General features: G+C 41.3%; 6 protein-coding genes across 10 annotated transcripts in view; 2 read left to right on the forward strand and 4 right to left on the reverse strand.

The window, feature by feature from the left end:
* Positions 1-27,870, reverse strand: part of LOC119121608 — a 408,423-nt gene that overhangs the window by 355,266 nt on the left and 25,287 nt on the right. The window lies entirely within an intron of this gene.
* LOC119129915 (N-acyl-aromatic-L-amino acid amidohydrolase (carboxylate-forming) B-like) lies at positions 21-3,815 on the reverse strand. Its single transcript, XM_037263311.1, has 7 exons — positions 3,620-3,815; positions 2,263-2,492; positions 2,000-2,192; positions 1,243-1,336; positions 986-1,093; positions 534-646; positions 21-437 (listed from the first exon to the last, which is right to left on the reverse strand). The coding sequence occupies exons 2-7, from the start codon at positions 2,490-2,492 to the stop codon at positions 243-245; spliced, it is 933 nt and encodes a 310-aa protein (XP_037119206.1). The 5' UTR covers positions 3,620-3,815; the 3' UTR covers positions 21-242.
* LOC119129749 (neuromedin-K receptor-like) lies at positions 5,341-8,586 on the forward strand. The gene is made up of 5 exons (XM_037263145.1): positions 5,341-5,813; positions 6,369-6,557; positions 6,637-6,787; positions 7,483-7,679; positions 7,750-8,586. The coding sequence occupies exons 1-5, from the start codon at positions 5,395-5,397 to the stop codon at positions 7,982-7,984; spliced, it is 1,191 nt and encodes a 396-aa protein (XP_037119040.1). The 5' UTR covers positions 5,341-5,394; the 3' UTR covers positions 7,985-8,586.
* On the reverse strand, positions 8,386-10,635 carry si:ch211-145b13.6 (T-cell ecto-ADP-ribosyltransferase 1). Of its 2 annotated transcripts, XM_037263369.1 has the most exons (6): positions 10,511-10,635; positions 10,076-10,223; positions 9,865-9,934; positions 9,062-9,738; positions 8,804-8,874; positions 8,386-8,659 (listed from the first exon to the last, which is right to left on the reverse strand). In XM_037263369.1, exons 3-6 carry the CDS (start codon positions 9,913-9,915, stop codon positions 8,652-8,654), a joined length of 807 nt encoding a protein of 268 aa, XP_037119264.1. In that variant the 5' UTR covers positions 9,916-9,934; positions 10,076-10,223; positions 10,511-10,635; the 3' UTR covers positions 8,386-8,651. The 2 variants fall into 2 exon arrangements, with proteins under 2 accessions (XP_037119264.1, XP_037119255.1); XM_037263360.1 differs by having other exon boundaries at positions 8,386-8,874; positions 10,511-10,634.
* On the forward strand, positions 14,540-18,134 carry primpol (primase and polymerase (DNA-directed)). Of its 2 annotated transcripts, none has more exons than XM_037262934.1 (13): positions 14,540-14,743; positions 14,826-14,920; positions 15,090-15,228; positions 15,343-15,490; positions 15,566-15,620; positions 15,704-15,831; positions 15,905-16,067; positions 16,267-16,364; positions 16,441-16,527; positions 16,762-16,870; positions 16,951-17,027; positions 17,101-17,147; positions 17,445-18,134. In XM_037262934.1, the coding sequence occupies exons 1-13, from the start codon at positions 14,570-14,572 to the stop codon at positions 17,661-17,663; spliced, it is 1,539 nt and encodes a 512-aa protein (XP_037118829.1). In that variant the 5' UTR covers positions 14,540-14,569; the 3' UTR covers positions 17,664-18,134. The 2 variants fall into 2 exon arrangements, with proteins under 2 accessions (XP_037118829.1, XP_037118838.1); XM_037262943.1 differs by having other exon boundaries at positions 15,707-15,831.
* acsl1a (acyl-CoA synthetase long chain family member 1a) lies at positions 17,688-26,593 on the reverse strand. Of its 3 annotated transcripts, none has more exons than XM_037262793.1 (21): positions 26,509-26,593; positions 22,799-23,005; positions 22,562-22,676; positions 22,437-22,501; positions 22,265-22,366; positions 22,064-22,163; positions 21,822-21,997; positions 21,539-21,571; positions 21,413-21,464; positions 21,263-21,336; positions 20,901-20,978; positions 20,273-20,407; positions 20,029-20,163; positions 19,533-19,628; positions 19,390-19,462; positions 19,221-19,309; positions 18,974-19,090; positions 18,759-18,902; positions 18,581-18,682; positions 18,413-18,484; positions 17,688-18,341 (listed from the first exon to the last, which is right to left on the reverse strand). In XM_037262793.1, exons 2-21 carry the CDS (start codon positions 22,991-22,993, stop codon positions 18,201-18,203), a joined length of 2,094 nt encoding a protein of 697 aa, XP_037118688.1. In that variant the 5' UTR covers positions 22,994-23,005; positions 26,509-26,593; the 3' UTR covers positions 17,688-18,200. The 3 variants fall into 3 exon arrangements, with proteins under 3 accessions (XP_037118688.1, XP_037118679.1, XP_037118695.1); XM_037262784.1 differs by lacking the exon at positions 26,509-26,593 and adding an exon at positions 23,454-23,552; XM_037262800.1 differs by lacking the exons at positions 20,901-20,978; positions 26,509-26,593 and adding exons at positions 21,035-21,112; positions 23,454-23,552.

Raw genomic sequence — 27,870 nt, forward strand, 5'->3', positions numbered from 1 at the left:
TAATAATTTTGCATCGCTGACTCTTTTTGGAGGACTTTAATCAGTATCAATAACTTTAAAAGCTCGTTGGTGAGTTGAACATTTTCAGGCAATCACTCAGGACGGCTTGTCAATCTTAAAACAGAAAAGTAAGTAGCCCTTTTGTGTGTTTGATCCACAGTCAAAAGGAAAAAAAAAAAAAAAAAAAAGAATGATAAGGCACCTTTATGAAAATAACATTTTCTCCTCGTAATAACAATCAGTCAGTCCTTTTTCACACAGACGGACGGGAGGCAAATACTAATCTTGCGAGCTAATTGAAAGGCGATCCTCTTCTCGTAGTAGGCGCATTCGTTCACAAAGAACGGGTAGGCCTCCTCGCCCTCGTACTTAACCGTCTCGCCATTGAACGACTGGAAAATGGGATCCCCGGCACGGAGAAGCTTGAAGTCGTTGTCCTGCAAAATGACAGAGGACAGTACTTAGAAAAATTTGCATAGATCTCCAGAATTAAATCCAAGATGGTGATCATTTGGAGGAAAGTTGTGATGTACCTGTAGCTGGGGATGAATAGCAGCGATGATCTCGTCGGTGGTGGGATCTCTTGGGTAGTCGAGGACGCCTGTTTGACAGTAGGCCTCTACTTCACCACCCTCGAACGTACTTCCTGTTAGATTGACAACAGCCTCAGCGCTTTCCACTTTTGGTTGTTTAATCTTTGCAGATTCCCATCAACGAGGTGACTGAGAATATACACAGACACACAAAATATATATTTTTAATATTCCCTTTATCACACAATTTTTAAAACTTTACATTTTGGGTCGGTCCAATTTTTAACTCAAGTGTTTTAAGGGTGTCATACTTTTGCAACATTGAGATATTTTTTCCTTCTGATTTTTGTGTCTTGAAAATTTCAAATTTTTCACCTAATTCAACTGAAAATAATGTTCATGTTTTTTTTTTTTATTATTCTTTCTTCCCTAATTAAATTGTGTGAGCTCACCAGAATTTAATTTTTCAAGCCAATCCATGATGAGATCCAGCGTTTCCGTCACCATGTTGTAAACGTCTGCTCTGACCACTCCGGTGGGTTGAGGTCCGACCTCCAACGCTGTCCATGACGAGAAACCGTCATAAGGCAGGAATTGAAATCCATACAATTCAAATGTTCAATTCTAGAAAAATAAGGTGATACTCTGAAATTTGGAACACCCCAGAAATTGTTAAAACAATTGAATATGTTAAAGCGTACGCACTTACAAAAACCATGTTTACCCACAGATTCAAGTGAGTAGGCCTCTGGAAGTGTCGTGTTAAACTGGATTGCTCTCACAGGCCCAAATGTTGTTTTACCCTGAGAGAAAAAAAATATCAACTTTTTGAATAATGCAAAATTTTGTAATTATTTGGGTTGTTGATCACATGATATTCACTGGACTAGTAAGAAAATAGCATTTGTACCAGACGACAGTATCAATAACACACAAATATTTGAATGTTATCTGGCCAAGTTAGTTATATATTCCTCTTGCACATCATTAAGATACATGTGTATAATTTATTATATTAATATAATAATAAATATTATTGTGCGCCAATATTTAATTTTATATTAATAATAATTATTATATTTATTCATTTATTCTATCCAGATTTTTGTTATATACCATTCCCCAAGATGAATATTAATATATATTTTTTGCCATTAATGTGGCCTATGACATGTTAAACTGATATTTTTTGTGGGAGTGGAAGTACAAATAAAAATTAAAATAATGTGGTTGCACAAGTCTGCACACCCTCAGGTGGCTATGTTTAGAACCAAACATTTACTCATGTTAAAAGGGAATCAGTTACCCACGACACCATTTAAAGTGCCTCTTATTGACCCAGAATAAAGTTCAGCTGTTCTCTTAGTTCTTTCCTGACATTCTGTCACATCTTGCTGCCCGAGAATTAGACCGGACGAGCGTACAAAACGTTTACCGCGGCTCGCTTAGTGTGTGATTGACCCAACCTTTACGTATTTAAAAAGGTGCAGGGCGATCCAGTCAAATCCGTTCAAGATGAAGCACATGCCCATGTTGGCCGTTGTGTTGTGGATGTCGCACAGGAAGTCCACGGCCTGCAAGTTTCCTTTAGGCCCGAGCAGAGCGTTGAGCTCATGAGCTCGCTTCATCTCGTACGGCGAGGAGGCCGATAAAGGTGCGCTGAAAGCCCCAAGTGTTGATTTCAGCTGAGTCAAAAAGTTAACATTGTTGTTTTCCTATTAGAACGTACCTCAGCAAAATATCCGTGAAGCAACGATTGAGATCTTTGTCAATGTACCGTCTGCACACTTTAACAGCCTCCGGATTTGAAAGGACTGTCGTTACGGTCACAGAGTTTCCGACCTTGTCCTTTTTCTTCTTCTCCATCTCTTGTATCACGTATACCCCCGTCATCTCATTGCCGTGCGTACCGCCGCAAATGGCGACACGGGACATCGGTGAAAAGGAGAGGTCCTCCATCTGTGGAGAGGGAAAGTCAAACTAACATGCTTTTTTTTTTTTTTTTTGGAATGTGGGTGGTAACTATATAATCTGGAGATAATCCAGAGTGCAAAAGTCTTGTCGGCACTTTAATGAGTGACACTTTAAACTCCAGACTGTGATCTTTGTCCACTATTCATTGTGACGAAAGAGATCCTTCAATTTGGTGCACGTTTTGCTCCAAGCGAGAAAACTTTCAAGACACTTTTAAACGTGTTCTTCTCGTCCCATTATTGAATGATTTATGGCAATGTCTTTAAAAGGGGGAATATTTACACATGTTTTGTATTCCAGAATAAACAGTGCAGCCCTCTTTTTTTAAATTTGCACTGCCTTGCACCTTTATATATATATGTGATGTTTACCAAAGTGGAGACCAGTACATCACTCTTTACATAAATTACATATGTAACGTGATTATTCCCAAAACATGAAAACTAAATATTTTCAGAAAAAAAATGGGCTTTAATACTCGTGGAAGCCAACATCTATTTTTTGTGTAAATATTGAATTAATTCTTCATTCTTCAACTAAGAATTAATTTTACTAATGCATTTTCAATTAGATTGAATTATAATTACATTTTGATTAAACTCGGATTTTTACTATTAATTGCCACATAAAAAAAAAAATAAACTCCCAAAAGCTCCTGTATAAAGTTAATTTAATTTGATGAGATTTAAATAAATTAATCAAAACTTTCTATAATGGTATCCCATGAGCAGAAAACAGTTTTGCTTTAAAATGAAGAAAGAAAGGCATATTGAACTGCTCTTTGTCTGACAAACTGCTGTTGTGAAAGTCAAACTTCTCGCTGTTCCAAAATCAACAGTGCACACCAAAAGGGCGCCAACGATCCAGCTGCTCTTGCGTAATCTCAATATGGGAAGAAATACACGCCCTCTCCTCCCATCAATTCAAATATTCTAATACAGTACTGCAGTCAGTCTAACTTGTTGGAAGTGTTTTGAACTGGACCACATCTAAGAATGCCAGCTATTGAGGAACACTTGTGCAGAATCCAGTACACTTCCTGGAAACAAAGCTTAGCAGAATGATATATTTCTTCCTGTCACATACTAAAATACTGCAGTACGTTTGCTTACCTGTCTGCCAACAACCACCTTCGTAATCAATGGCAGTGTTTTGGTGACCCCTTAAATCTTCTGTGTAAAGTTCTCTGCCAACTCACGTCTCACGGGAGCATTGAGAAGTATTTGGTGTTGGCTGGGTGGTAGAAAAGCAAGCAAAGATTCAGCCCCAGTCACAGCTCTCGTCTTGTTTGTTGGTTATGAAGGCCCTCCTCTCGCAGATCACATTTCACTTTGTGATGTAACAGGAAGTACATACTCACTGTCTCCCATTAAAACTAAGGGAGCCGCGATGGGTGTTCCCTGCAGTGACAATGCAAACGTCTTCTGATTCTAATATATGCTTGCATTAATAAATTAGAGACTTGACTTGGCAAGGGGGAAACAAAATTCTTTTCGAGCAAGCAATAAGTACAGAAAAGTATATGTTCCTTAGGCTTTGTCACTGTGAATTAGATTTAGGAAGTTGTTTCATAAACACATTTGTCATATGGAGAGCAATATATGTTAAGAACATCAGGCAGGGACAAAAAGACTGGCTCAGTTACTGCTCAGTAAATATTATTTTGTAGTTATAGCCCGAAAATACCCATACAAATATTTACTGACTATGACTTTCATTCTAAATTAATAGTGGTATTTCTTGACTAATGCAAAACTTCAGATAACTGGTAAACATTGCAAACGCAGCTAAGTCTGCCATCTATTGGTGAATGGTGGTACGTCAACTTAAAATTATTAATTGGACCGCAACTTTTCGCCAGAGTATTGGGCGGTGCTAGTGAAGTTCGGACGTTTTACTTAGGGGTGGACATGAGGGGCAAGGATATATAAAAACTTTTTTTTTTTTTTTTTTTTACAACCTCCAAATGTTGTTCAGAAAACACTGATAATTCATTGCTAGGTGGACGCGAGAATAACAAAAATCTGTGTATACTTGACACCAATTGAGATGCCAACCTACAGTATGCATTTTCCTTGAAAACACACACACACACACAATGTGACCAGGAGATGGCACCACAAACATTCTAAAAGAGTTTGCCTTTACCAAAAGATATAATTGACACCAAATAAAATGTATTTATTCATTTTGAGGGTTGTAGATCTACTATAACTCCTAACCTCAAAGTATTACAAATAGGTCTCCGTATAATGCAGCACCATTGAAATTTCCTCCCTCCGCGCCCCCTCTTGAGATTAAACGACACCTGACTTATTCATGTGACAAAGAGGAAGAATTAGGAATGTCATAAATGAACTTCAGAGGCTAACCTTTTTAGCTATGGGTGCAGGGAGGGAAACGGAACTGACATTTGGAGTGGGGAGTGGCCCAAAAGAGGTAATGAGGTCTTGCTGCGAGGAAAACACACTTTTTCACTTCTTTTTTTGTGTGCTGTTTTTTTCCCACCCAGTGTGAACAGTGCTGGAGGGTGTTGTGTGACGTAGTGTGACGTCAAAATTCAGCACATCGACGTCATCACTTAGGGCCTGACTGATAATTTTTTTTAGGCGGATTCAAACCGCCTGACCAATAAAAAAACATGTACAATGATTAAAAGAACTTAAAAGTAAACTTACAAATAACTATCTCACTACTCCAAGTAATTGTAAATGCAAATAACTAGTTATATATGAACGACATGAGCAATTAAGCGGAAGTATTTTACGTGAAAATATTTACAGTCGTGATGAATTACGTCTCCTCCTGTACGACAATTTGTGCCCCCACTCCACCCCATTCCCAAGGGAGGGGTTGAAGTGTGCGTAATTTAAGTGGCCGCATCAGGATGCCGTGCACCAGATGCGTCTTTTTGTCTTCGGACACCAAGACGGGAATGTCTACAGCCCCTAACACCTCCGTATCCAGCCGAAGCCCGCCGGCTCACCAGTTTGTGCAGCCGGCATGGCGAGTATTTCTGTGGGCCCTGGTTTACTGCGCCGTCCTCGGCGTGGCTCTGCTGGGCAACGCGGTGGTCATCTGGATCGTCTTGGCGCACAAGCGGATGAGGACAGTCACCAACTATTTTCTGCTCAATTTGGCGGTGTGCGACGCGTCCACGGCCGCCTTCAACACGCTGGTCAACTTCATCTACGCGACACACGGAGAGTGGTACTTCGGGGCGCTCTACTGCACCTTCCACAACTTGTTCCCGGTCACGACGGTGTTCGCCAGTATTTACACCATGACCGCGATTGCTATTGACAGGTACAGCGCATAGAAGGCGCCGTTCTTTTTACAATACTATTGTTATTAGTTTATTTATTTAAACTTTTAAATAATGGGGGACGCCACGTGTGGCTAAACTATGGCTCGCGGGGCCAATCTGGCCCAAAGAGCACGGTCTGTCAGTATTTATATTTTCGAATTTTTCCTCTCATAATGGTTTCTTAAAATCGTTTTATTCATTAGGCTAATTAAACATTTGTTTACGCTAAATAATTATATTAGTGTTATGTACATTATTTTTTAATTAAATCATTGATTAATTTTGAATACTAAGATATGTTACATTATTGTCTTAATGGACCATAACCTTTGAACAAAATGGTTGATAAACTCCTGTGTACTATTTAATGTCTGAGTTTTCCCAATTGTACCTATCAGCAATTTCTAATTGGGAAAAAAAAACAAGTTTTCGATTTCGTTCTTTTTAAATTATTTTGGACGGTGTGTAATGTGTGTAATGTGTGTGAGTGTGCGTAACCTTTATGCGCAACTGTTGCTGAATGTCTTCACCCCCCCCCCTGCTTACGAATGTAGGTACATGGCCATCATCCATCCCCTAAAGCCTCGTCTATCAGCCAAAGCCACTCTGGCCGTGATCGTGACCATCTGGAGTCTGGCCCTCGTCCTGGCCTTCCCCCTCGGCTATTTCTCCACAACAAGAGCCTTGCCTCGTAGGACTCTGTGCTACGTGGCCTGGCCCCGCATGGCCGACGACCCCTTCATGTGAGCTAAAGAACACTTCCTCCAACATTCCATCACTAACAGGACACATTTGAGATTGTATTTGTGTCTGCATCGGCAGGTACCACATCATCCTGACTGTCCTGGTGTATGTGGTGCCTTTAGTGGTGATGGCCATCACTTATTCCATCATTGGTGTGACCCTGTGGGGAGGAGAGATCCCCGGAGACACATCGGATAACTACCATGGACAGCTGCGGGCAAAAAGGAAGGTATGAATTTTAAGCCAATTTGATCAATGTAACAAAATGCAATTTATGAATTCCCATATTTATATTATTACACATTTTTCTTTAATTTAATGAATTAATGCACCAATATGAGTTGACTCATGTGTTTGACATCCTCCGTGGAAGAGCACTGAATGAGTCTGATATAAGGATTAAGGGCAATAACAGGTACCCGTGATGTAAGACCGCGGCAGGATTAATGCCAGAACAGAACATTCTATTGATAAATAATGAAAAATGTTGCAGGTTAACCCGACAAGCAGTTTAGCTGCAGAAACATTTGCTGGAAAACGAATACATTTTCTTCCTTTCTTTGAAGTTCGTTCCTTTTAGTAGGAACGTACTAATAATCAGATGCGTTCAATCGATGGCGACAAATAGAGACGGAGACAGGTGCAATAGTTTAAAGCTCATCGCTAACAACAAACACCATCAAAGGCGCAATTAGCTAACGAAATTGAGCCGATGCAGATAAAAGCGTTTTGATACATGTCGGGAAAACAAAGCTGGTGGCTTGAATCACATCTGTGGTGAAGAGGAGAGGAACGTCATCTCCATGGCTCATCCATGGAGTTCTGCCTTGTCAAGTGCTTCATTGATGACCTGTTTTCTTGTGTTAATGTGGCTATTGACAGAGAGAGACATATGCTGATGACATCATCTTCCCCCTACTGCAGATTGTGAAGATGATGATGGTCGTGGTGGTGACCTTTGCCTTCTGCTGGCTGCCCTATCACATGTACTTCATAGTGACGGGCCTCAACAGACGTCTGAGCAAGTGGAAGTCTATCCAGCAGGTCTACCTGGCAGTGCTGTGGCTGGCCATGAGCTCCACCATGTACAACCCTATCATCTACTGCTGCCTCAATAGCAAGTGAGTGCCCCCCCACACACACACGTTTGGAAAACATCTCATCCGGATTGCGGCGTGGCCTTTGGATCAGGTTTCGAGCTGGCTTCAAGCGTGTTTTCCGCTGGTGTCCATTCATCCGAGTGACCAGCTACGATGAGCTGGAGCTCCAGAACAGACGGCGCCGCCCGGGTCCCCAGAGCAGCATGTGCACTCTGTCTCGCGTCAACACCAGCATCCTCAGCAAGGACAAGAGTGTGCGCTCGCATGGTAATACACGTAGGTCCAAGTGTAAATTGCAGTCTGATAATGACTTGTCGAATGTTTGAGCCATCCTAAAAGTCAATGTAAAATATACCTCTTCACAAAAAACCTTTTAGGATCCAAAATAGGTGAATAGGTAAAACTAGCCCCTTTTTGTGTTTTGATGACTTCGGTGCTTAAAAGGTATAGTCCGCATGTTTCATGAAAACCCGAAAAGTTGAAGTGATTAAGCCACAAATTTATTTGCATTTTTGTTATAATGGCACACTTTAGTAAAGTGTTGCAAAGTTGTTGTAGTGAACGTTTAACAGACTTCAGGTTAGTAAGTTAACAACTCTGAGTGAAGTAGATACTGTAAATAAAGTGTCTCTCAGATTAATGTTTTATTTGCCTTTAATTTAACATGAGCCTACCATGAAAGTAAAATTAAAATAAGTCAAATAAGTCTGTTATTTTTTATTGTACGACAAATTGAATCATTTATTATTTGTGCTCGTTAAAATAAAATACATGGGAAGAGGAGAAAAATCATTCATCCCTTCATGAAAACCAATAAGCATTTTAGCAAACAATATTTCTGATGGTAGCAATCAAACTTGAACAATATTACAATTGCAAAAGTCAGTTGATGTTGCTGAAATCCTTTAAAAACAATATTAGCGATCAACACCTTTATTCTGCATTCTTGTCAGTTGCATTTACATATACACATCTTAAGAGCAAGCATACATTTTAGATGAAGAAAATAAGGGAATCACAAACATACTAGTGCTATTCATTCTCAAATGAAAACAACGATTCGACTATATCAACGATTGCGGCAGCATTTGCCAAACCTCAATAAATGCGCAGGCGCTGCTTTCATAAGCTAAGACGCGAATGGTTGAGTGTCTCAAATAGGACGAAGGACACAAGTGCCATCATCGGCCACTGGGAGGCGCTCTCTTCCGGGGCCCTGTAGGTACAAAAGATTGTTCACTATCACATATTCATGGTTCCATTGGTCACTCCAGATAGAAAGCAACATTAAAAACGTAATTAATTTACCAAACATTAATCAGGACCCAAAAAGTAGCTCTTGGTTTCAAAAACATGGATGACCTCTGACCTCTGATACCATGTAGGATTTTTCCCAGCCTTACCGTGATGTGTAACAGTCATCAGTAGCCTTCAGTTTGGAGTGTTTCAGGATGACCTCGGTGTATTCGCCATCGCCTCCCGGCTTGACGTCCTCCACCGTGAACTCCTCGGTGGGGGACAAAATGGCGACGTCCTCGGTGAGCTTGCAGAAGCCCTCCAGGCTGATATAGAAGCACGTGGTGATGTTGAAATAGACTCCGCCGTCCACGTCCTCCTTGATCGACAGGTCTGTCTGAACCGTAGTGAATCGTCCGAATCTCACTCGGACACCCTTTTCCACTTTGTATTCCGTTTCGGACACTCGGTATACATTCTTACACCTCTTCTGCCTCACCAGGCTCATCGCATCCGTGAGCAGGAAGTGTAGGGACTTATAATGAAAGTGCTCCTCATAAGTGCTGGCGTTGACGCCCATGGTCTCCACCGCGTCGTCGAAGGCTTTCTTGAACGCATGGTTGCCGTTTATGAAGGCTAAGAGAGCGGAGGTGTGTTCCTTCGTGCCTCCTGGGAGCAGCATGGAACACTTGTCGCTCCAGGCTGTGGAGAAGCCAACATCCTGGCTCAGCTCTTGTTGTAGCACGTCAGAGCGGATCAATTTCTCCATGGTGTCGTCGCGACAGCCCTCGTACAATAGGTCCACAGCGTTGGGGGCCATGTCCAGTTGTTTCACTGCACTCACCTGGCAAGGAAAGGAAAAACAAGCATTGTTTTGTTCAACTAGTGATCCACTTCACTTTTCTGAGAATGATTATGTTGTGCAATTTGTCTGAATGAAAGTGAATGAAGGTCCTCTTTTGTAGCTTACCGTGTACAACACCACGTAGACCACCAGGATTTTTTTCTTCATATCTCTCATCTTCTCTTCTTTTCAGTATCTGCACCAAAGAAGTATTTTTGGAAAGTGTGATTGTCCGCTCAATTTGGCTTTTAGTTCAAATTCTTTCAAAGTGAGCTCAGGCAACTCTTATCTCTTGAGCATCACCCATGATTGATCACCTCAGCTCGTATAGAATTACCGCAGAGATGGGTAGAGGTGTGCAACCTCAGTGAGAGTGCAAAATCACAAATTTAAGTAGTATAAGAGGGCTGGGAGGGGCACACAGTGTAAAACTGTGTAGGGAGTGAAAAAAATATTATCGCCCGAGGCAACTCCTTTTTCCTTTCCTGTGGAAGGAAATAACATGCCATTAGGAGCAGTTTTGTCTCTTGCTGCAGCTACTGGCTTATGTGAACAATGTCAACCTGCACTGTAGTTGAAAATAATATGTTCCACATTTCTGTCACCTTCCCAGATATATCTTACACTTAATTTCTTTTCATTTTATTTTTAGCGCTGAATGATTACACTGGCCTGTTTCCCCTCTTCCAGCAGCAACATTGCACCAACTGACCATAAATGGTTAGAAGTCAACGTGAAAAAAATACATTTAAATCGTTGATTTTGCACTCACCTGATGAGATTGTGGAATGCTACTTTTTAGCCTGTCAACGGGGCGATGCGTTCTCTTGTGAGCTTTCTTCTCTTGACCTCCAATAAACTTCCTCCCTTTGCGGCTACTGCAGCACAAGCACAGGCCTGCTGAGCTTCACATTTTGTACACTTTGACGGCCAACCTTTCATTGTGTGTGGGAGGAGGTAGACTGACATCCCATCACCACATGCAAGCACCCTATAGAAAATTACCAATTATCAAGTTACGATTCACACAGTACAAATGTTTAATTTCTAATATTTTATTGATTATATTAGATAATTTTTTTATTGTTATTCTCGACGTCTTAATTTTGCATATGCTAATAGAGAGATGTATTATAATCTTTTTCCTTTTGTAAAAAAAATAAAATTAAAATTAAATATCAAATTAGCAATATTTTTAAATATTAGCAATATTTTTAAACATGTTTTCTACATTCATCATTAGATCTTTATTAAAATTCATTGTAACTTAAGTGTCCAACTCATTTGGCCGCTCTAAGCTCTTATTTTGTAAGTCAACATTTTATTTTATTTACTCGGAACAATGGTGACGTATTTCCGGAGGGCATCAACGTGCCCAACCGCTCGGCCATCGATGCTTCGAAATAACTTCGTTCTATGGCTCCACGTGTCCTCGGCACTGCAAACTTTTGTGCCGGTACACTATATGAAGTAAATGACGGGATTTTTTTTTTATCTCATCCAATATGTATCAAGCATACGAGCTAGTGTTTTAGAACTGCCTAGACAAGTAAATAACAAAAAAAAAAACGTATTAAACTTCTAAAGAGTTACTGTTACTGCCTTATTTTTCAATGAAGAAAAACGAATCTTTTCAGTGAACGAGAGTAAAGTGATTCGTTCTTTATTCAGTTCATATGACTTCAACCAGTAGGTGTCGGTAATGCCCATTGAAGCTGGTGCTACATCGCCGTAAAACAAAACGAAGAAGAAAATGACGTCACTTCCCGTTCACGAACGAGGAAGAAGTGAGGGAATGAATCCTGACTTTCAATGGGTTAACTGCCTTCCTTCCCGTGCATCAACGGATCAGTCAGTGAACGTGTTGCGTCTCCCTCCTGGCGTGGACTATGTAAGCCAGAATGTAGATTTACGATTCACCAAGGAAAGAAAGAACCCCTCACTGAAACACCACTTCTTTTATGCGCGTTTTCTCAACACTTATAGTAGTTTTTAAATAACGTGTATGCATATATACACCTAAATATTCTTGTCCAATGTATCTACTGCAATTTCACATTAGATTGCTGGTTTGAAATTTACTTTTATTATTATTGTTATTATTTTAATAAACATTAAAACCTGTTAAAACTTGTCTGGTGTTTTATTCCTTGTTTTTATTTTTCTGGCCATGAAATCAAATATCCGACATTTGGTTAACTGCTATATATGACAATATTTATGTGTTTTACGTTGTGTAATATGTGTTGGTGTTCCCCAAAATAAAGAGCAAGTAGTCAAATACACATTCTTGACACGTACAAAAAATGCATAAAGTTATTAGGTACACCTGAAAATGGCGGTGTACCTAATGGAGTGTCCGAATGACGTCACAAATCAAACAGCCAATCAGAAAGTGGGGGTGAGGGCGGGTGTGGCACTTTTCACTTTCATTTAAGCTTTTTCCCTAATGAAGTGGGCTGTGATTAGGTACACCTCATGAACACTTCAACAGGTACATTACACGAGGTAAAAAAAAAAAAGAATAAATAAAGAGTTAATTGCACAATAAAAGCACATTATGGTTTGTTCTCACACCTGGGACCGAACCAAACTCTTACCAAGCAAGAGCCCGTGTCACTAACCAGTCAGCTATTTCGACCTGGCAGCCCTTAGTCGTCTGCACTGTTTTGTACTAGTGATGTGCATTCCAGTTCTCAAGTGAATTGAATCTTTAGAATCGAGGACTAGAGCTTGACACCTGTGACCTTTGACCATGATATTTCCCTAATAAAGTGGCCTGTTATTAGGTACACTTGAAAATGGCGGTGTACCTAATGGAGTGTCTGTGTGATTCCCTCGTTAAATGCACCTGCGTGAAAAGTTTTAGCTCCTTCAGAAGTGAAAATGACCAAAAACTTTTCACGCAGGTGCGCTTAACGAGGGTAACTTGGAAAACATATTGGAACGCGGCCCGAGGACTAGAGCTTGACACCTGTGACCTTTGACCATGATATTTCCCTAATAAAGTGGCCTGTTATTAGGTACACTTGAAAATGGCGGTGTACCTAATGGAGTGTCCGTGTGATCCCCTCGTTAAGCGCACCTGCGTGAAAAGTTTTAGCTCCTGCAGAACATGAAATGAGCTAAAACTTTTCACGCAGGTGCGCTTAACGAGGGTAACTTGGAAAACATATTGGAACGCGGCCCCGAGGACTAGAGCTTGACACCTGTGACCTTTGACCATGATATTTCCCTAATAAAGTGGCCTGTTATTAGGTACACTTGAAAATGGCGGTGTACCTAATGGAGTGTCCGTGTGATTCCCTCGTTAAGCGCACCTGCGTGAAAAGTTTTAGCTCCTGCAGAACATGAAATGAGCTAAAACTTTTCACGCAGGTGCGCTTAACGAGGGTAACTTGGAAAACATATTGGAACGCGGCCCCGAGGACTAGAGCTTGACACCTGTGACCTTTGACCATGATATTTCCCTAATAAAGTGGCCTGTTATTAGGTACACTTGAAAATGGCGGTGTACCTAATGGAGTGTCCAAGTGATCCCCTCGTTAAGTGCACCTGCGTGAAAAGTTTTAGCTCCTGCAGAACATGAAATGAGCTAAAACTTTTCACGCAGGTGCGCTTAACGAGGGTCACTTGGAAAACATATTGGAACGCGGCCTCTCGAGGACTGGAGGTCGACACCCCTGGTTTAAGTGAAAAGTGCCACACCCGCCCTCACCCCCACTTTCTGATTGGCTGTTTGATCTGTGACGTCACTTGGACATTCCATTAGGTACACCGCCATTTTCAAGTGTACCTAATAACAGGCCAGTTCATTAGGGAAAAATCATGGCCAAAGCTTAACTGAAAGTGAAAAGTGCCACACCCGCCCTCACCCCCACTTTCTTATTGGCTGCTTGATCTGTGACGTCACACGGACACTCCTTTAGGTACACCGCCATTTTCAGGTGTACCTAATAACAGGCCACTTCATTAGGGAAAAACATGGCCAAAGCTGAACTGAAAGTGAAAAGTGCCACACCCGCCCTCACCCCCACCTCCTGATTGGCTGGTTGATCTGTGACGTCACACGGGCACTACATTAGGTACATCACCACCATTTTCAGGTGTACCTAATAACTTTATGCATTTTTTGTACGTGTCAAGAATGTGCATTTGACTACTTGATCTTTATTTTGGGGGACACCAACACATATTACACAACGTAAAACACATACATATTGTCATATAAAGCAGTTAACCAAATGTCAGATATTTGTTTTCATGGCCAAAAAAAAACAAAGAATAAAACACCAGACAATTTTTAACAGATTTTTAAAGTTTATTAAAATAATAATAATAATAAAAGTAAATTTCAAACCAGCAATCTAATGTGAAATTGCAGTAGATATACATACACATATTGTCATATAAAGCAGTTAACCAAATGTCAGATTTTTATGTTTTAATTGGCGAATACAAAAACAAGGAACAAAACACCAGACAAGTTTTAACATAAATGTTTATTAAAAATAATAATAATAAAAGTAAATCTCAAACCAGCAATCCAATGTGAAATTGCAGTAGAGCTTCAATGGGCATTACCGACACCTACTGGTTGAAGTCATACGAACTGAAAAAAGAACGAATCACTTTAGGAAGTGATTCGTTCACTCTCGTTCACTGAAAAGATTCGGTCTTTTGAACGAATCGTTCACTCACGAGCCAACACTATTTCCGGTTACAGCCGCGCCAAAGTCTGAAACCAAAAGTGTCAGTTTACCGCTTAAAGGCTGAGAAGAAGTGTCGCTTGTCGTCACCCAGACGTCCTTGGACAAATAGAACAGCGAGGATGAAAAAATGGGGCGAGCGTCTCAAGAAGGTGGAGCAGCTGGCCGAGACCTTCCATCATAATCCAGTGATTCCGCGCTACAAGCCTCGACTTTGGCCTTGCCAGCCTTCCTCTGTCTGGAAACTGTTCCATCGCCAAAGTGTGGCCATTGCTTTTGCTCAGAGCTGCAAGGAGGTACAGTTTAGAATCAGCCTGTTGTTCTCCAGTAAACAGTAAGTCTCTATCTTAACATTGATGTTCTTGATTTGCTCCCCAGCCTGTGCATGTCTTTGCATTGGAAAAAGAGAAGGCTCCCCGGGGTCAAAGGATATTCCTGGTGACCACTTACGGTGAACTGTGGCACTACTACAGGTAAAGATCTCTGCACTGCATGTACAGAACACGTGTACCTCAAATATGGACATAGTGTGAAGGTGTATTCTTTATTATTATTTATAAATTGTATGACGTATGGGCTATTTGCTATTCCGCTGTACTGTGAGACATGGTCAAATTTTTTTTTTTTACATTTCCTGCACAGGACTTACACACAATCCTTGATGCACTGCTACGAAGTGATCCCAGAGGGCGCTGTTTGCAAACTGTACTTTGACTTGGAGTTCCACAAGCCTTCAAACAGAGAAGCTGATGGCAAAAAGATGGTGGCCATGTTGATCCAGGTTGGCTAGTTTTGAACATATGTTAATTTATTATTTATTTAAGATGCAAAAGTGTGTATTACTAATTTTTTCAAATTTTAGATATAAATAGTGTGTGTTTTTCTTTGTTGACAGTATGTTTGTCAAAAGCTGAAGGACATCTATGGGGTTGAATGTTGTGCATCAAACATCCTCAATCTGGACTCCAGCACAGATGATAAATTCAGTCGACATCTCATCTTCAATCTACCAAATGCCGTTTTCAAGGACAACATTCATGTCGGTACGTTTGTCGCAGTACACTATTCACGGGCTGGATGTAATAAACCACACTAAGTCATGTTATTGTCGCTTTTAGGTGCCTTCATTCATTCCATACTTCAACCTGTGCTGGATGAATGCAATGTGGATGGGTTTGTACTTCAGTTTGCTGAAATTATTTACGTAGGTCATTGGGGTTTTTTTTTTTTAAGAAACCACTACACTTTATTTCTAGCAGCGGAACACACGGCGAGCTGACAAGTCAAAGTACACAAACCAAAAGACTGAAAACTGACGAAATTGACCTCAGCTTCCTTCACGTGAAAAACAAAGATGGCCACCGTGCTAAGTTTGTTGATCTTGGTAAGACGCACAAAATTGTGCACGTTTGCCTCGGTACCCCCACGTGTGACTTTCTTTGAACGACACTCAACAGGGGTCTACACCAAGAACAGAAATTTCCGTCTTTACAAGTCATCTAAGGTCGGGAAGAACGCGGCCTTCTCCTTAGCAGATGACAACAAGTTCATCTCCAAACCCACCAAGTGCATTTCAGCAGAGGAAAGTGTGTTCTTGGCATCTTTAGTGTGCAATGTGAGGTATGTTGAAATGAAACCAACTCAAGCTCAACATTGCTATTCCTATTCAATAAAAGTTTATGAACTCGGTCATATTTTGGATCAATGTGAGCTGATTTCATTTATGAACCAAACAAGTTAATTTTAAAATTTGTCAACTTAACTTTGAACGAGTTTGTGTGGAAAATCAACTTTCCCAACATTGCTGTTATGCAATCAGCTTCACAGGCCAGAGAATTCTAACGTGGGAAGTCACAGACACCCGAGCGTGTCGGACCACGAGGCTTCACAGCCAGACGGATTTACCATGTGACCCAAGTAAGACCACAGGAGTCAAGCTATATCGCCACACCGTTTTCGTTTTACTCTAAGTTGTCCACTTTTCTTTTGACAGGCTCACTCTCAGGCTACCTAATGTCGCCTCACAGAGAAGTGGACGACTTTGTTTTGACAGTGGTTAGGAGGGACAACATACAAGGAAGTAAGTGTTGTGATAGGAAAAGACAATTAAACATTTTCCAATTTTTTTTTTGTCCTGAAGCGTACGCAGCAGGGATTCCTTCATGTACCACAAGAGGGAGCTCTCATCATGCATGTGCTCAAAACATTCAGAATTACTGCTTGCATTCTCCCAAATTAATCATCTGGTGAAAACAGGGTGTAAACAGAGGCCTTGTGAAAAAAACATTTGATTTTTCTCCCTATGCATTCACAGGCATCAGACGGTGGAACTACTTTGCAGCCGAGCAGCTTCTGGTCTACGACATTGCCAAGTACCGTTGGTGTGACAACGTAGGCCGCTTTCACAAAAGCAACAACATCATGTACGTGAAGTCGGTAACATTCACGATAACCGCTCACCTGTGGGCCACCGCTTTGATTTGAGTCCGTTCTTTGTTTGCAGGATCGTGGCGGATCTCAAAGAGGAGGTTTGGTACCAGAAGTGTCACGATCCCGAGTGTAGGAACTTTAGATCCTCAAGTAGGTTATTTCATGCATCGATCACAAATATAGTAGTAATTTAGTTCAGAACAATAAATATTTTTGGTTTCAGGTTACCCACTGCCACAGGAGATCTGCATCAGTTACATCATGATGCTGGTTGGTAAATTTGTGACTTTTGCAAGATTTGATTTTGATTGATTGATTTTTATTATTGAGTTAGCGCAATATCGGGTCTAAACTTGACTTGCCCTTTAATTTTTTACATTCTATTAAGTTGCTCCTACTTAGGTCAAATATGATCGAGGGTTTATATTCCTGATTGTTTTGAGTTACACTCGTCAACAAGTTGACACAGAATGAATGAAACTTGTATGTCAAGACTGTATTTTATCAAAATCTTCCGATATTGCTTTTTTTCATTCTTCAGATTTTGTCCTGTTTTTGTCCTGATAGGACGACGAGGATCAGGACTACGTAATGGACGATGCAGGCAACATTGAAGCCACCCAGACACAGAAACAAGCGGCTGAGTATCAAGAACCCGCCGACAAGTGGGGAGGAAGTGCTGAGGACGACCAGGAATTCTCTGATTGTCTTAACGACTTTGAACTGACAAGCGGCGAAATCTCAGATGAGCTGCTGCTCGACTGCGTGCAAGGTTTCCATTCATAGAGAATGACGTTAATCCACGGCAACTTACTTTTGCACTTTATTGAACTTTGTTTTACTCACAACTTAAGCACGAACCTGCAAAAAATATATATATATATTTTATACATTATTTTACAAGCACAATATGATTTGAATTGGCAGGTCTCAATTCCAATAAGTCACCTTTTAAAACGAATAGTGTGACAAAGACAGGATTAAAATTGTTGCTATTCTGTGCCCCCCAAATGAAAATCATAAAAACAAACTGAACCGGTTGAGAAATGGGGGAATGCAAATATATTCAAAGCTCAGAATATCATTCTTTGTTATATTAGGTATAATTCAAATATTATTTACCTGTAATGACTTCATTAAATATCCACGCGCATGCCACAAACTTTAAAACCTCCAGTTTAAACTTCTGCAAGATTTATACTAGGATAAATAAAACCACTCACTTGATTTGGTGCTCTGTTGAGGAAAGCTTAGACCAAAAAAAAAAAAAGTGTCACTGGGAAACATGTTCCCATTCAGTTGTAACCTTCCAGTCCAATCCGCTTAGACCTTAAGGCCCGCATAAAGTTCATCTATCTGCACTCTGAAGTGATTCCGAATATCTGCTCTTTTAGCCTTGAGCGTCGGTGTCAGCAGGCCGTTTTGCACAGAGAACATCTCCGAATGTAATGCAATGTCTCTCACCTGAGGAGGGGGGGGGGGGTGTCAGAGATTATATATTAGAGTTGTAAACCTATTGACAATTACAAATTCACCTGTTCAAAAGACTTGAGTCCAGCTTCTTTGCCCAGCCTCTGAATGTCCTCCAAAATGGCGTTCTTAACATCCTGCCAGAAAATCACAACAAATTGTGGAGGAATGTTTTGGGAATTTTGTTGACAAAATAAAAGTTGGCTTGAATTCTGTTGTCAAAATAAACTCACATTGTTCTTGCACAACTCCAAGTAGGAGCCAGTAATGCCTCGTTTCTTGATCCAAATGGGTAAAAAGTCAGGATCGGGCACCACGATCGCCACCAAGCATGCCTTTCCACGGAGAACGACATCAAGTCAATAAACACATCACGTTTGGAATGTTGCGCAAGACTGACAAAGCACTCGCCTGTAAGCTGTCACCGTGCACGAATATCTGCGCCACCGGGTCGCTGCGGTTGTAAATGTTCTCGATTTTCTCCGGGGCGATGTATTCCCCTTGAGCCAGCTTGAAGATGTGCTTCTTCCTATCGATGATCTTCAGAGTGCCGTTCTGCAAAAGATGGAGTCAGACGCTATGAAAGGGAACCAACCGATCCTCTTTCCGCAATTCAGATTCCTTACTGGAAGCCATTTGCCAACGTCCCCCGTGTGCAGCCATCCGTCTTTATCGATGGCCTCCGCCGTTTTCTCGGGGTCTCCCAGGTATCCCAGGAAGACATTTGGTCCTTTGACACAAACCTGACGAATCAGAGCAGGACGCCATTTAACTCAAGAGTCACAACATTAATAGCCACTTAAAAATGGATTGTATTCAACTTCTAAAAGTGATGCTAGGAAAGGATGAGAAGTATTTGGAAACCCAACAAACCTCTCCTTCATTGTTGGCTGCAAAATAATTCATGTCTTCCACATCGACCAATTTGATAGCGTTGCAGGGCAGAGGAGGCCCGACGTGACCTAAAAAAAAAAAACAATATACGCCTCAATGATTTGCTTCCAGAACCGATTAGAATTATTTTGTAGAGTGCTATTATTACCAGCTGTCCAGTCACCAGGCAACGACATGGAGCATCCTGCTGTGCATTCTGTCTGACCGTAGCCTTCGTAAAACTGACAAAACGGAGCGCGCTTAGAGTGTCGCTGACAAAAAAACAAGTGGTGCTGTCGTTATGCGTCTCACCTGACATCCCAACGCAACTCTTAGGAAAGTCAGCACGGGGGGAGACACGGGCGCCGCTCCTGTAAGCATCACCCTCACGCGTCCACCCAAGCTTGCCTGCCCGAGGAAGTAAGAAGAAGAAACACGACTGAAGCCATGTTGACGACATACTTGAGCCAGGCTGAAAATGTGGTTGTAGTCTATCACAGGTTCCATGTTTGTGGTTGTTTTTTTTCCAGTTAATATTAACACTTGCTTGTTTGGTGTAATTCTACTGTTGACCACTAGAAGGCAGCACACAGAGAATGAATTTGAAACCGCAACAAAACAAGTATTGTATTTCAGTACAGAAATCAATGGCTGTAAGTTAGTTTGTAAGTTTATAAAAATAAAAAAAAAATAAAAAAAATAAAGATGGGATATATTTGTATTGTTCTTTCTCTCAGCATATTGTGTTTGTAATAATAACAATAATAATAACAACAATTAAATGAAATTACTGTATTTGGCCATTTACCTGTACTTTTTTGAAGATAAGCTTATCCCAGATACTGTCCCTCCTGACCACACCGCTATTCAGCTCCGAAAGCTTCCTTTGGAATGCCAAATCAAGCATCCATCTTTTTAGCCGCGTGTTGGCTTGGCTAAATATCTGCAGAGGGCAACACAGTTTTGCATAAGAGCTTTGACTGCAAGTGTCCAGTCATTCAAAAAAAAATAAAAAAAAATAAAAGATGAGCGAATCGTGAATGCGGAATGACCTTATCAAACATGCGGTTTAGGAGACGTGGCACCACAGGGAAGAACGTCGGCCGCAGTTCTTTCAGGTCGTCCATCAAGAGTCGAATGTCACCTTGGAAGAATCCGATACGAGCGCCTTGGGTGAGGATGACGCCCTGGTGGAGCAAGTTTCAACCATTTCATGTTGCATCCAGGCAGATGTTCACAGCTACTTTTGCATCATGGGCTTTGATTAAATATAAGGAAAACAAAAGCAGCAACAACAATTGTGAAGATTCTTGGCTTGTAGTACGCATTGGCGGAACAAAGACTTTTCCAAGAATATCTCAGGGAGTCTGTAAAACATTTTATTTTCAACAAATCCCCCAAATTCTTACGAATACAGCGATAACAATATGTTCTCTTCGAGGGATGGGTGCAAATGTGGGGACAAAAACTCCCAGAAAAACCCTAACCCCCCTTGCTCCGGGTAGTGTGAACTTCAGAAGTTCCAGCAGAGGTGATCAAAAGCTCAAAACTCCAAACCAGTGAATATTAGTGTGCATCGCAAGCAGGCTATTGTGAACCTGCTGACATCCAACCTCTTACGAGACCTCGAAAGCAACTTGAAATTTTGGTGGAGAAATTAAAAAAATATCAGTGGCATACCTGAACAACTCTCTCAAACATATGAGCTAAAGGTAGATAGGATATGAGAACATCACGGCAGCTCAGCATGCAGTGAACCTGTGAAGGACACACACAAAACACATGCACACGTCGTGGTTAGTGAAGGGGCATACCTGCACAACTCTCTCTAACATATGGGCCAAAGGGAGGAAGGAGATGTGCACATCTTTGGAAGAGGCCTGTATTTTGCCCTAATGCCATATATACAGAAGAGTGAAAATGAAGGCGGGGGGGGGGACATTTCTTATAGATCGGGCACACATGAAGGTGAAGGAAACCAGATCCCATCTTGTTCCCGTTTGTAGCTTTCCACCCTCCTCATAGCAATCAAACACATTTACCTCAGTTATTTTAAGAAAAGCTGCAGTGTTTGCGATGATATTTCCATGGGTGAGAATTGCACCCTTTGGGTTTCCTGACAAAATATAGACAAAATATCAATATTTAAAAAAAATAATAATAATAATGTTAGAATACTTGTCCTTAGTTACCTGTAGTTCCAGATGTGAAGCAGATAAGCGCAAGGTCCTCTGGTTTCGGTGGCTGTAATCATGTTACACAGGATAAAAACCAAAATAATCATTTTGTAGATTTTTAACTTATGTGCTTCTACTCACCATGGGGTCATGGTGGTAAGTTTTACCCAAGTCCTGCAAAAAAAATAAAAATAAAAATGTAAACAATGTCAACAACGCTAAAGATTCCCAGTTGACCAGTTTATATTGGCCAAATTGAACTAAGTGACTTCTGGTTGATTGAATAAAGGATTTGACAAACTAAGAACTCCCACTGTCTTAATAGATCAAAAGACTAATGCCAAAAAAAAAATCAAAAATCAAATCGTAAACAAACTAATATCCAAATGACACATTCTGCACAAAAAGAGGTTAATATTCAAACCTCAAAGTCCTTCAGGCTCATAACCTCGACTCCGAACGTTTGTCCTCGGGCCACCAGCTCGGCATCAAACGGCTCCATCATCACAATCGTCTTCACCGTTTGCTTTTTTTCGTTGAAACAGTCGAGGATCATCCGAGCTTTTTCGGGCACGTCGCAGATCACTGTGCTGATGGTGGCTGGAGAACGCGCGGCAAAGAAACCATTGTCGTCATCACTCTGAGTCACACAGCGATATCGAGTACCTTTATCGATGATGAAGCCGATGGCCTCTGCGCCCAGCGTGTCGTACAGCGGGACGGCTACAAGGGAGTACGTGTAACAAGCCAGCTCGGAAATGGTCCACTAAAAGACGGACATGATCACAAAAACAATGTGGATAATGTTTTGCCTTTTGCTAACCAAAGCTAACTAACCAAAGCAAAAAATAACGAGACTCGCATTACCTCTGGTCTGTTCTGTGCAAAGATCCCAATAAATTGGTCTCCGGACTGAGAGTGACCCTTGTGAAGCAAGGCGGAGCCCACGTTCTCGGCCCGGTCTGCAACCTGCGCCGCCCCAAAGCAAAGTTCTCTCATTGCTGTCGGCTGGGACTGGTTCAGACGACGGACAGCTCACCTCTCTGTACGACTGCCACTCGTACGGCTGGTTTGGTTTTCTCGCTCCTAAACACGGTCCGTTATCTAGCAGAAGAAGCAGCGCTTAGCTTCACGGAGCGGTGGCGAGCTGATGAGATAACTCACTTGACACTCGAAGCCCTCGTAGAAAGCCCTCGTACATCGTCTTTGCGTCGCTGTGGTAGTACGCCATGTGTTCGTCGCTGTTGTTGAGCACCGATCTTCTCGCGTTTTCCTCACTCTGACGGAAAGAAAACACACAACCGTTGCCAAACTGTTGAAAAATGGGTCATTTGTGTGGAAAATCATCAATTTCAGACATTTCATTTTGACACCTCTATTGTGATTAAAGAGCCAACATACCTGCATGTTTGCCGACTGCATGGTGAGGTCGCATGGCGGCAGGAGGGCTCGCGGTCGGGTGCAGAACCAGTAGGTGGTTAAGGTGGCCACGGCGCCCATGCCCAGCAGCGTGTTGGTGGGAAGTCCACGTATGTACTGGCGCAAGTCATCCAGCTCAGGAAGCCGCAACTGTCTCAGGACTTCCTGAGCCTGCATGGCTGTTTTGTACTACGGTTAGAGATAGCAAAGATCATTTGCATTTTATTTAACTACTGTTATAAAATGTAATTTCATGTGATCTGCACTTTTCTTTGAAACTTAAAGACATTTCCAAATAAGCCAAACTTTTCAATGCAAACGAATGTTGTTCCAGATGCTAACACGCTAACGAACAACAGCCACAGTTGAAACAATTGACTTCTCACCTACTTCTATAATTAAGCGTCAAAATTGTAAACAATGTAACCATTGGGAGAAGATTATTTTATCATTTTTGTTGTGATCATTCTTCCACTCGGACCACAATCAGAAATAAATGAGCAAATAATGTCCATTAGTCACCACTTAACTAAGTGTTCTATTTAGGCCAATCCATAAACAAAAATCACAATGACAAGAGTCAGGTCACAAGCTACAAGTGCTAATTGTAGCACCAAAATCAAATAGCCATACTCACAGTTCTTAGTGACTGAGAAGTAGAAACTCTTTGCAGAAGTGCGCTGGTTTCTGTGAGGAAGGACTCGATGACTTCTAATAGACCTCTGAGGTTCTCACACTATGAATAGCACAAATACGCCCATCAGTCCCCTCCCAAACAGAAACACACACACGCGACCAACGGCACTGCCCAACCTTCCAAAGAAGATTTTTCTTTCTAGACAGCCGGTGTATATTTCACAAGAGCAACAAAGCTAACAGAGAAGCTGAAGGGGGGGTGTGCGCCGGAGGGCATCCGCCATAAAAACCGTGCCCAAAACGTCGGTGACAGAAAAAGCAGTTTTGTCACCCTTTGGCTGAATTGTGAATAGAAAAGTGTACAATTCCAGCAAACTAAATAGCAAAAGCGCTCAGTACAGTGTATTTGGCTAACATTTCAAAAATGAACTGATCACATGCTAGCAGTTGTTATGCTAACGCTAATGTCCTGTGCGAGCTGGACAGTTGATTGGTGGTAAGTGTTGAAGGATAAATTGCATTTGTAAAGTGTATCCACGTGGACATTTAAAAAAAAAAAAACATATAATTATGTCGTTCAAAGAATTTTAGTTGAAGGTCAGTGTGACTGCGTCCTGACCTCCAGTTCCCAACCTCGCTGTCATACTTGGCTGAGCGTTATTGGAGGCAAAAGGTACTTTGCAATCCGCCAACACCTCCACTCTCCATACTTGGCCCGGGAGGATGGCGAACCAATGACAGATGGTTTTGCGGGTCACCCCATACACCCCCTCCTTCCCTCACGCCACCCTCACCCACACAGGCTGGAGTAGAAAGTGGGAGAGAGGGCAAAGCGGATCAGCAGGGTCATCGGAAACAACGCAACGCCAAGACGGGCTCAGCTCGTGTGCAAAAACGCATCTCAAACACAGACGGGAAGTTTCAACATTAGAACATGCACACACACGTCACGGGTCTGTTTGCCTTCATCGTGCTACTTGTGATGTAAACGGGTTGGACAGCTTGATTCGAGTCGGATCGTCACGCTGCTAGTTGATTAGAAATATCGTAAGTCAAGTGTCATATGAGAAGTGAGTGGGGGGGGGAAAAAGTGGTATCACCGTGACAGTCCACGCTGCGGGTCTTGACCTCCTATGAAATTGTACACCTCCAGTCACATGGTTTAGAGAGAAAAGAAGAGCCCGCACTTGGCAAACGGGCCGGAGGGGGAGGACGAGATTTGTTAACTGGGCCAAAGGGCGTGCACTCGGCATTTGCTACCAACACACCATCAGTGCGTACGACCTGTGGAGGTCACGGAGACAACTCCGGTGTCACATTGCAGTGGAAAATGCCTCAAAACCGCTTGAAGCATTCCTGGAAATGTTTCGTTGAGTGTAACTTGAGAGTCTGGGATATAAATATCAAGATTAGGCAAGTCCTGTCTAAATGTATGAGAGAGTATGAAGAAAAGATTATTTTAGTCATTATGAAAAAGAAAATACACTACTAAATAAATTCTTGGATTTCCCAGTCTTTAATTTTCCAGGTAATTTAATTGTAAAATTATACACCTATTTTTCTTCAAACCTTGCAAGGCCCTTTTTATGATAAAATTTTGACTTTCAAAGTCTTTCATGTAAAAATTAATTCAGTCTCAAAAAAGTGCAACTTATGTTGCAAAGTCAACTGCTTTGGAGGTTTCTTTTTTTTTTCTTCTTTTCACTCTAATACTTCTTTGTACACACAAGAAATGTCATCTGGAAATATCTCTGTCCACATAAACCCACTGCAAACATTCATAATCCATGCAAATGCTGGCCAAAACAGGCGTAAACACGCAGAATGAGCAAACTCCCGACAGACAAACAAAGTCGGCATTCAAAACAAGAACTGAATCACTTATGTGCACTGCTAACCAAGTCAAGTTTATGCGGTTTTATTTAACAGTGTGAATAAAGGGAAACAAAATGGCCCTATAGTGTAAAACTGCTTGAGGCGAGCAGCATGACTTCTTTCTCCATGCAGCCACCACTCATCAGTAAAACATTGTCACATGATTCCTTTAAATTCGATTCAGGGTACTTTTCTGAGTCCAGGCTGGATTCTTTCTGTCGCTACGCTAACCCACCGTGCAGCTACATCGCCCTGTGATCAGAACATGTGTAGATGACCACTTGAGAAAGGACCACAAAGTATCCTCCTCTTTTACTTTTATTTTAGGCAATATCTGCGATATCGCAGAAAAATAATTCTATTTACTCAACTATGTTACGCCCTCACAATGTCGCTGCAGTGGTGCTTTGCATACAGCCATTCATTTGGATACAATTTGAATATTTGTAACAAAACAGAATGAAGTGACGAGAGTCAGCTAGCATTAGGAATGATGACCTGATGAATTTGGAGAGGCATGGTATTCTCCACAATTATTTGGGTTTTATTCATTTCTGCCAAGTCACCTCAAACTACTCTTTAGATAAAGAACATACCGGAAACAATTATTTTTCTGCGGTATTGCAGATATTGCCTAAAATAAAAGTAGGATACTTTGTGGTCCTTTCTCAAGTGGTCATTTCAATCACAAGTGACCCCGCCCACCTGACCTGCTGCCCTCTATCGGGCACATCTGGATCAGAACAAACAAGACAGCTTTTTAACATTGCACTGAATACACAAGAAGCCCAGCACTCACTATATTATTGCTAAATTTGCTTTGCACGCGCAACATCTTTGACTCCATTACGGCCATGTTCCTCCACGTTTACCAGAGGGCGGAAGGTTGGAATTCAAATTCTGCAGGCATCTAACGGTTCGTCGACGAGATAAAATTCCAGACGGTGTTTAATGAGCCGTAACGCAGACAGCACCACCAGAGCTTTTACCAAAAACAAACAGAACCCCAGAAGAAAGAAAAAAACGAAATGAAAACAGACTTTTAACTATCTCATTGAGAGTCATAAGCTTAAACAGCGTGAAAACAGGAACATAACATTAAACTTTCGGTACAAATGGCAACGCGTACGTCGGCAAAACAAGTTATGAACCGAGTCATATATGTAAAACATCGCACTTACCGTGAGAAAAGTTTGTACAGACACAGTTGTGACACTTCCGTGAGAGGACAAAACGTGGTTAAAATAACGTAATTGCAAACAGGCCAATCAGAAGACGGGTTACTTCATGGGTTTCCGCAAATGTTAGAAGGAGACCTGCTATTGGTTCACTTATTGACCTCGTCATGTGGCGTCCCATTTCATTAGGCACTCCTTCATTATATAATCAACGTTGAATTAATCAGTTTTGATAAACATGCTCATGAATTGAACAAAGCACACAAACATTTTTGTATTTTTTGTGCAACTTGAACTTTATTTTAATGTATTATTAAACTCTGATTACATTGTTTCTTTAGTCTCTGTAATTTGTATGAATTGTAGTGAGAGTAAAAATGGCTTTTTTTTGTACACTTGACTGCATTCTATTCATGATGAATGAGTTGTGAGGCATGTAAAGTGCTTTACTTCTTGTATGGGCTGTTCTCAAAGGGGGCTGTGTGAAGTGGCTGTCTTTAGGCTGTAGGTGGCGCACTAAGATAAATAATGGAGTGTGAGCGTGTATGTGAAGGGAGGGGGGGGGGTGGCTTAGGGGTCACCACGGGTCACGGATCAGCGCCAGACAACACACAGACACACTGCTCTGTTAGTCTGTCACACATCAGCCTGCATGAGGATTTACAATGAAATTCGCCTGTAAGCGTTTTTATCCTGTATGAATGTGATAACAAACGAACTAATTCAACATATTGCGCAATCATTTTTGTGTCTGCAATATACAAAGTACAGACAAGATGCTGCTTTATATAATCAAGCAATAAAAGTTTGAGTATGGTGCAAATGGTAGAAAAAGTGTTGCTTTGTATGCAAAATATTGTACAACATTCACATTAAATATAAAGTCTGCTTTGTTTCATAGTTCAGACATCATCATCTGCAATTGCACGTTTAAAACTGGGGGTCGTCAACAACCCAAGTTTAGTCAAAAATTGGACCGACCTGTGTCAATTTGACCCAACTTTCTGGGTTGCTTTGTACAAAACAACTCAATTTTTATACCGGATGGAAGTTAGGACAATTTGACAGGTTGTTTTTTTTGCACAAAACAAGCCCAAAATGACCCAACTCTTTTTAACCCAGCAGTTTTAAGAGTGCGTGGACAGGAGTGCTGTATTTTGACTAGAACATATAGCAAAGGAAAAATAATTATTTTTTGCTATACAACTAAGTAATGCTTTTGTCATATGTTGTTTTGCTTTTATTCCAATTTTACACTTTGAGAAATTATTTCATGCATTTATGAAAAATTAGGTCTATGGTGCATTGCCATATGACAAAAACATTCAAATAGTTTCAGATTAACCTAATTTGCCAGTTACATTG

This window comes from Syngnathus acus, chromosome 1, assembly GCF_901709675.1.
Source record: "Syngnathus acus chromosome 1, fSynAcu1.2, whole genome shotgun sequence".
NCBI classification, from domain to species: Eukaryota; Metazoa; Chordata; class Actinopteri; order Syngnathiformes; family Syngnathidae; genus Syngnathus; species Syngnathus acus.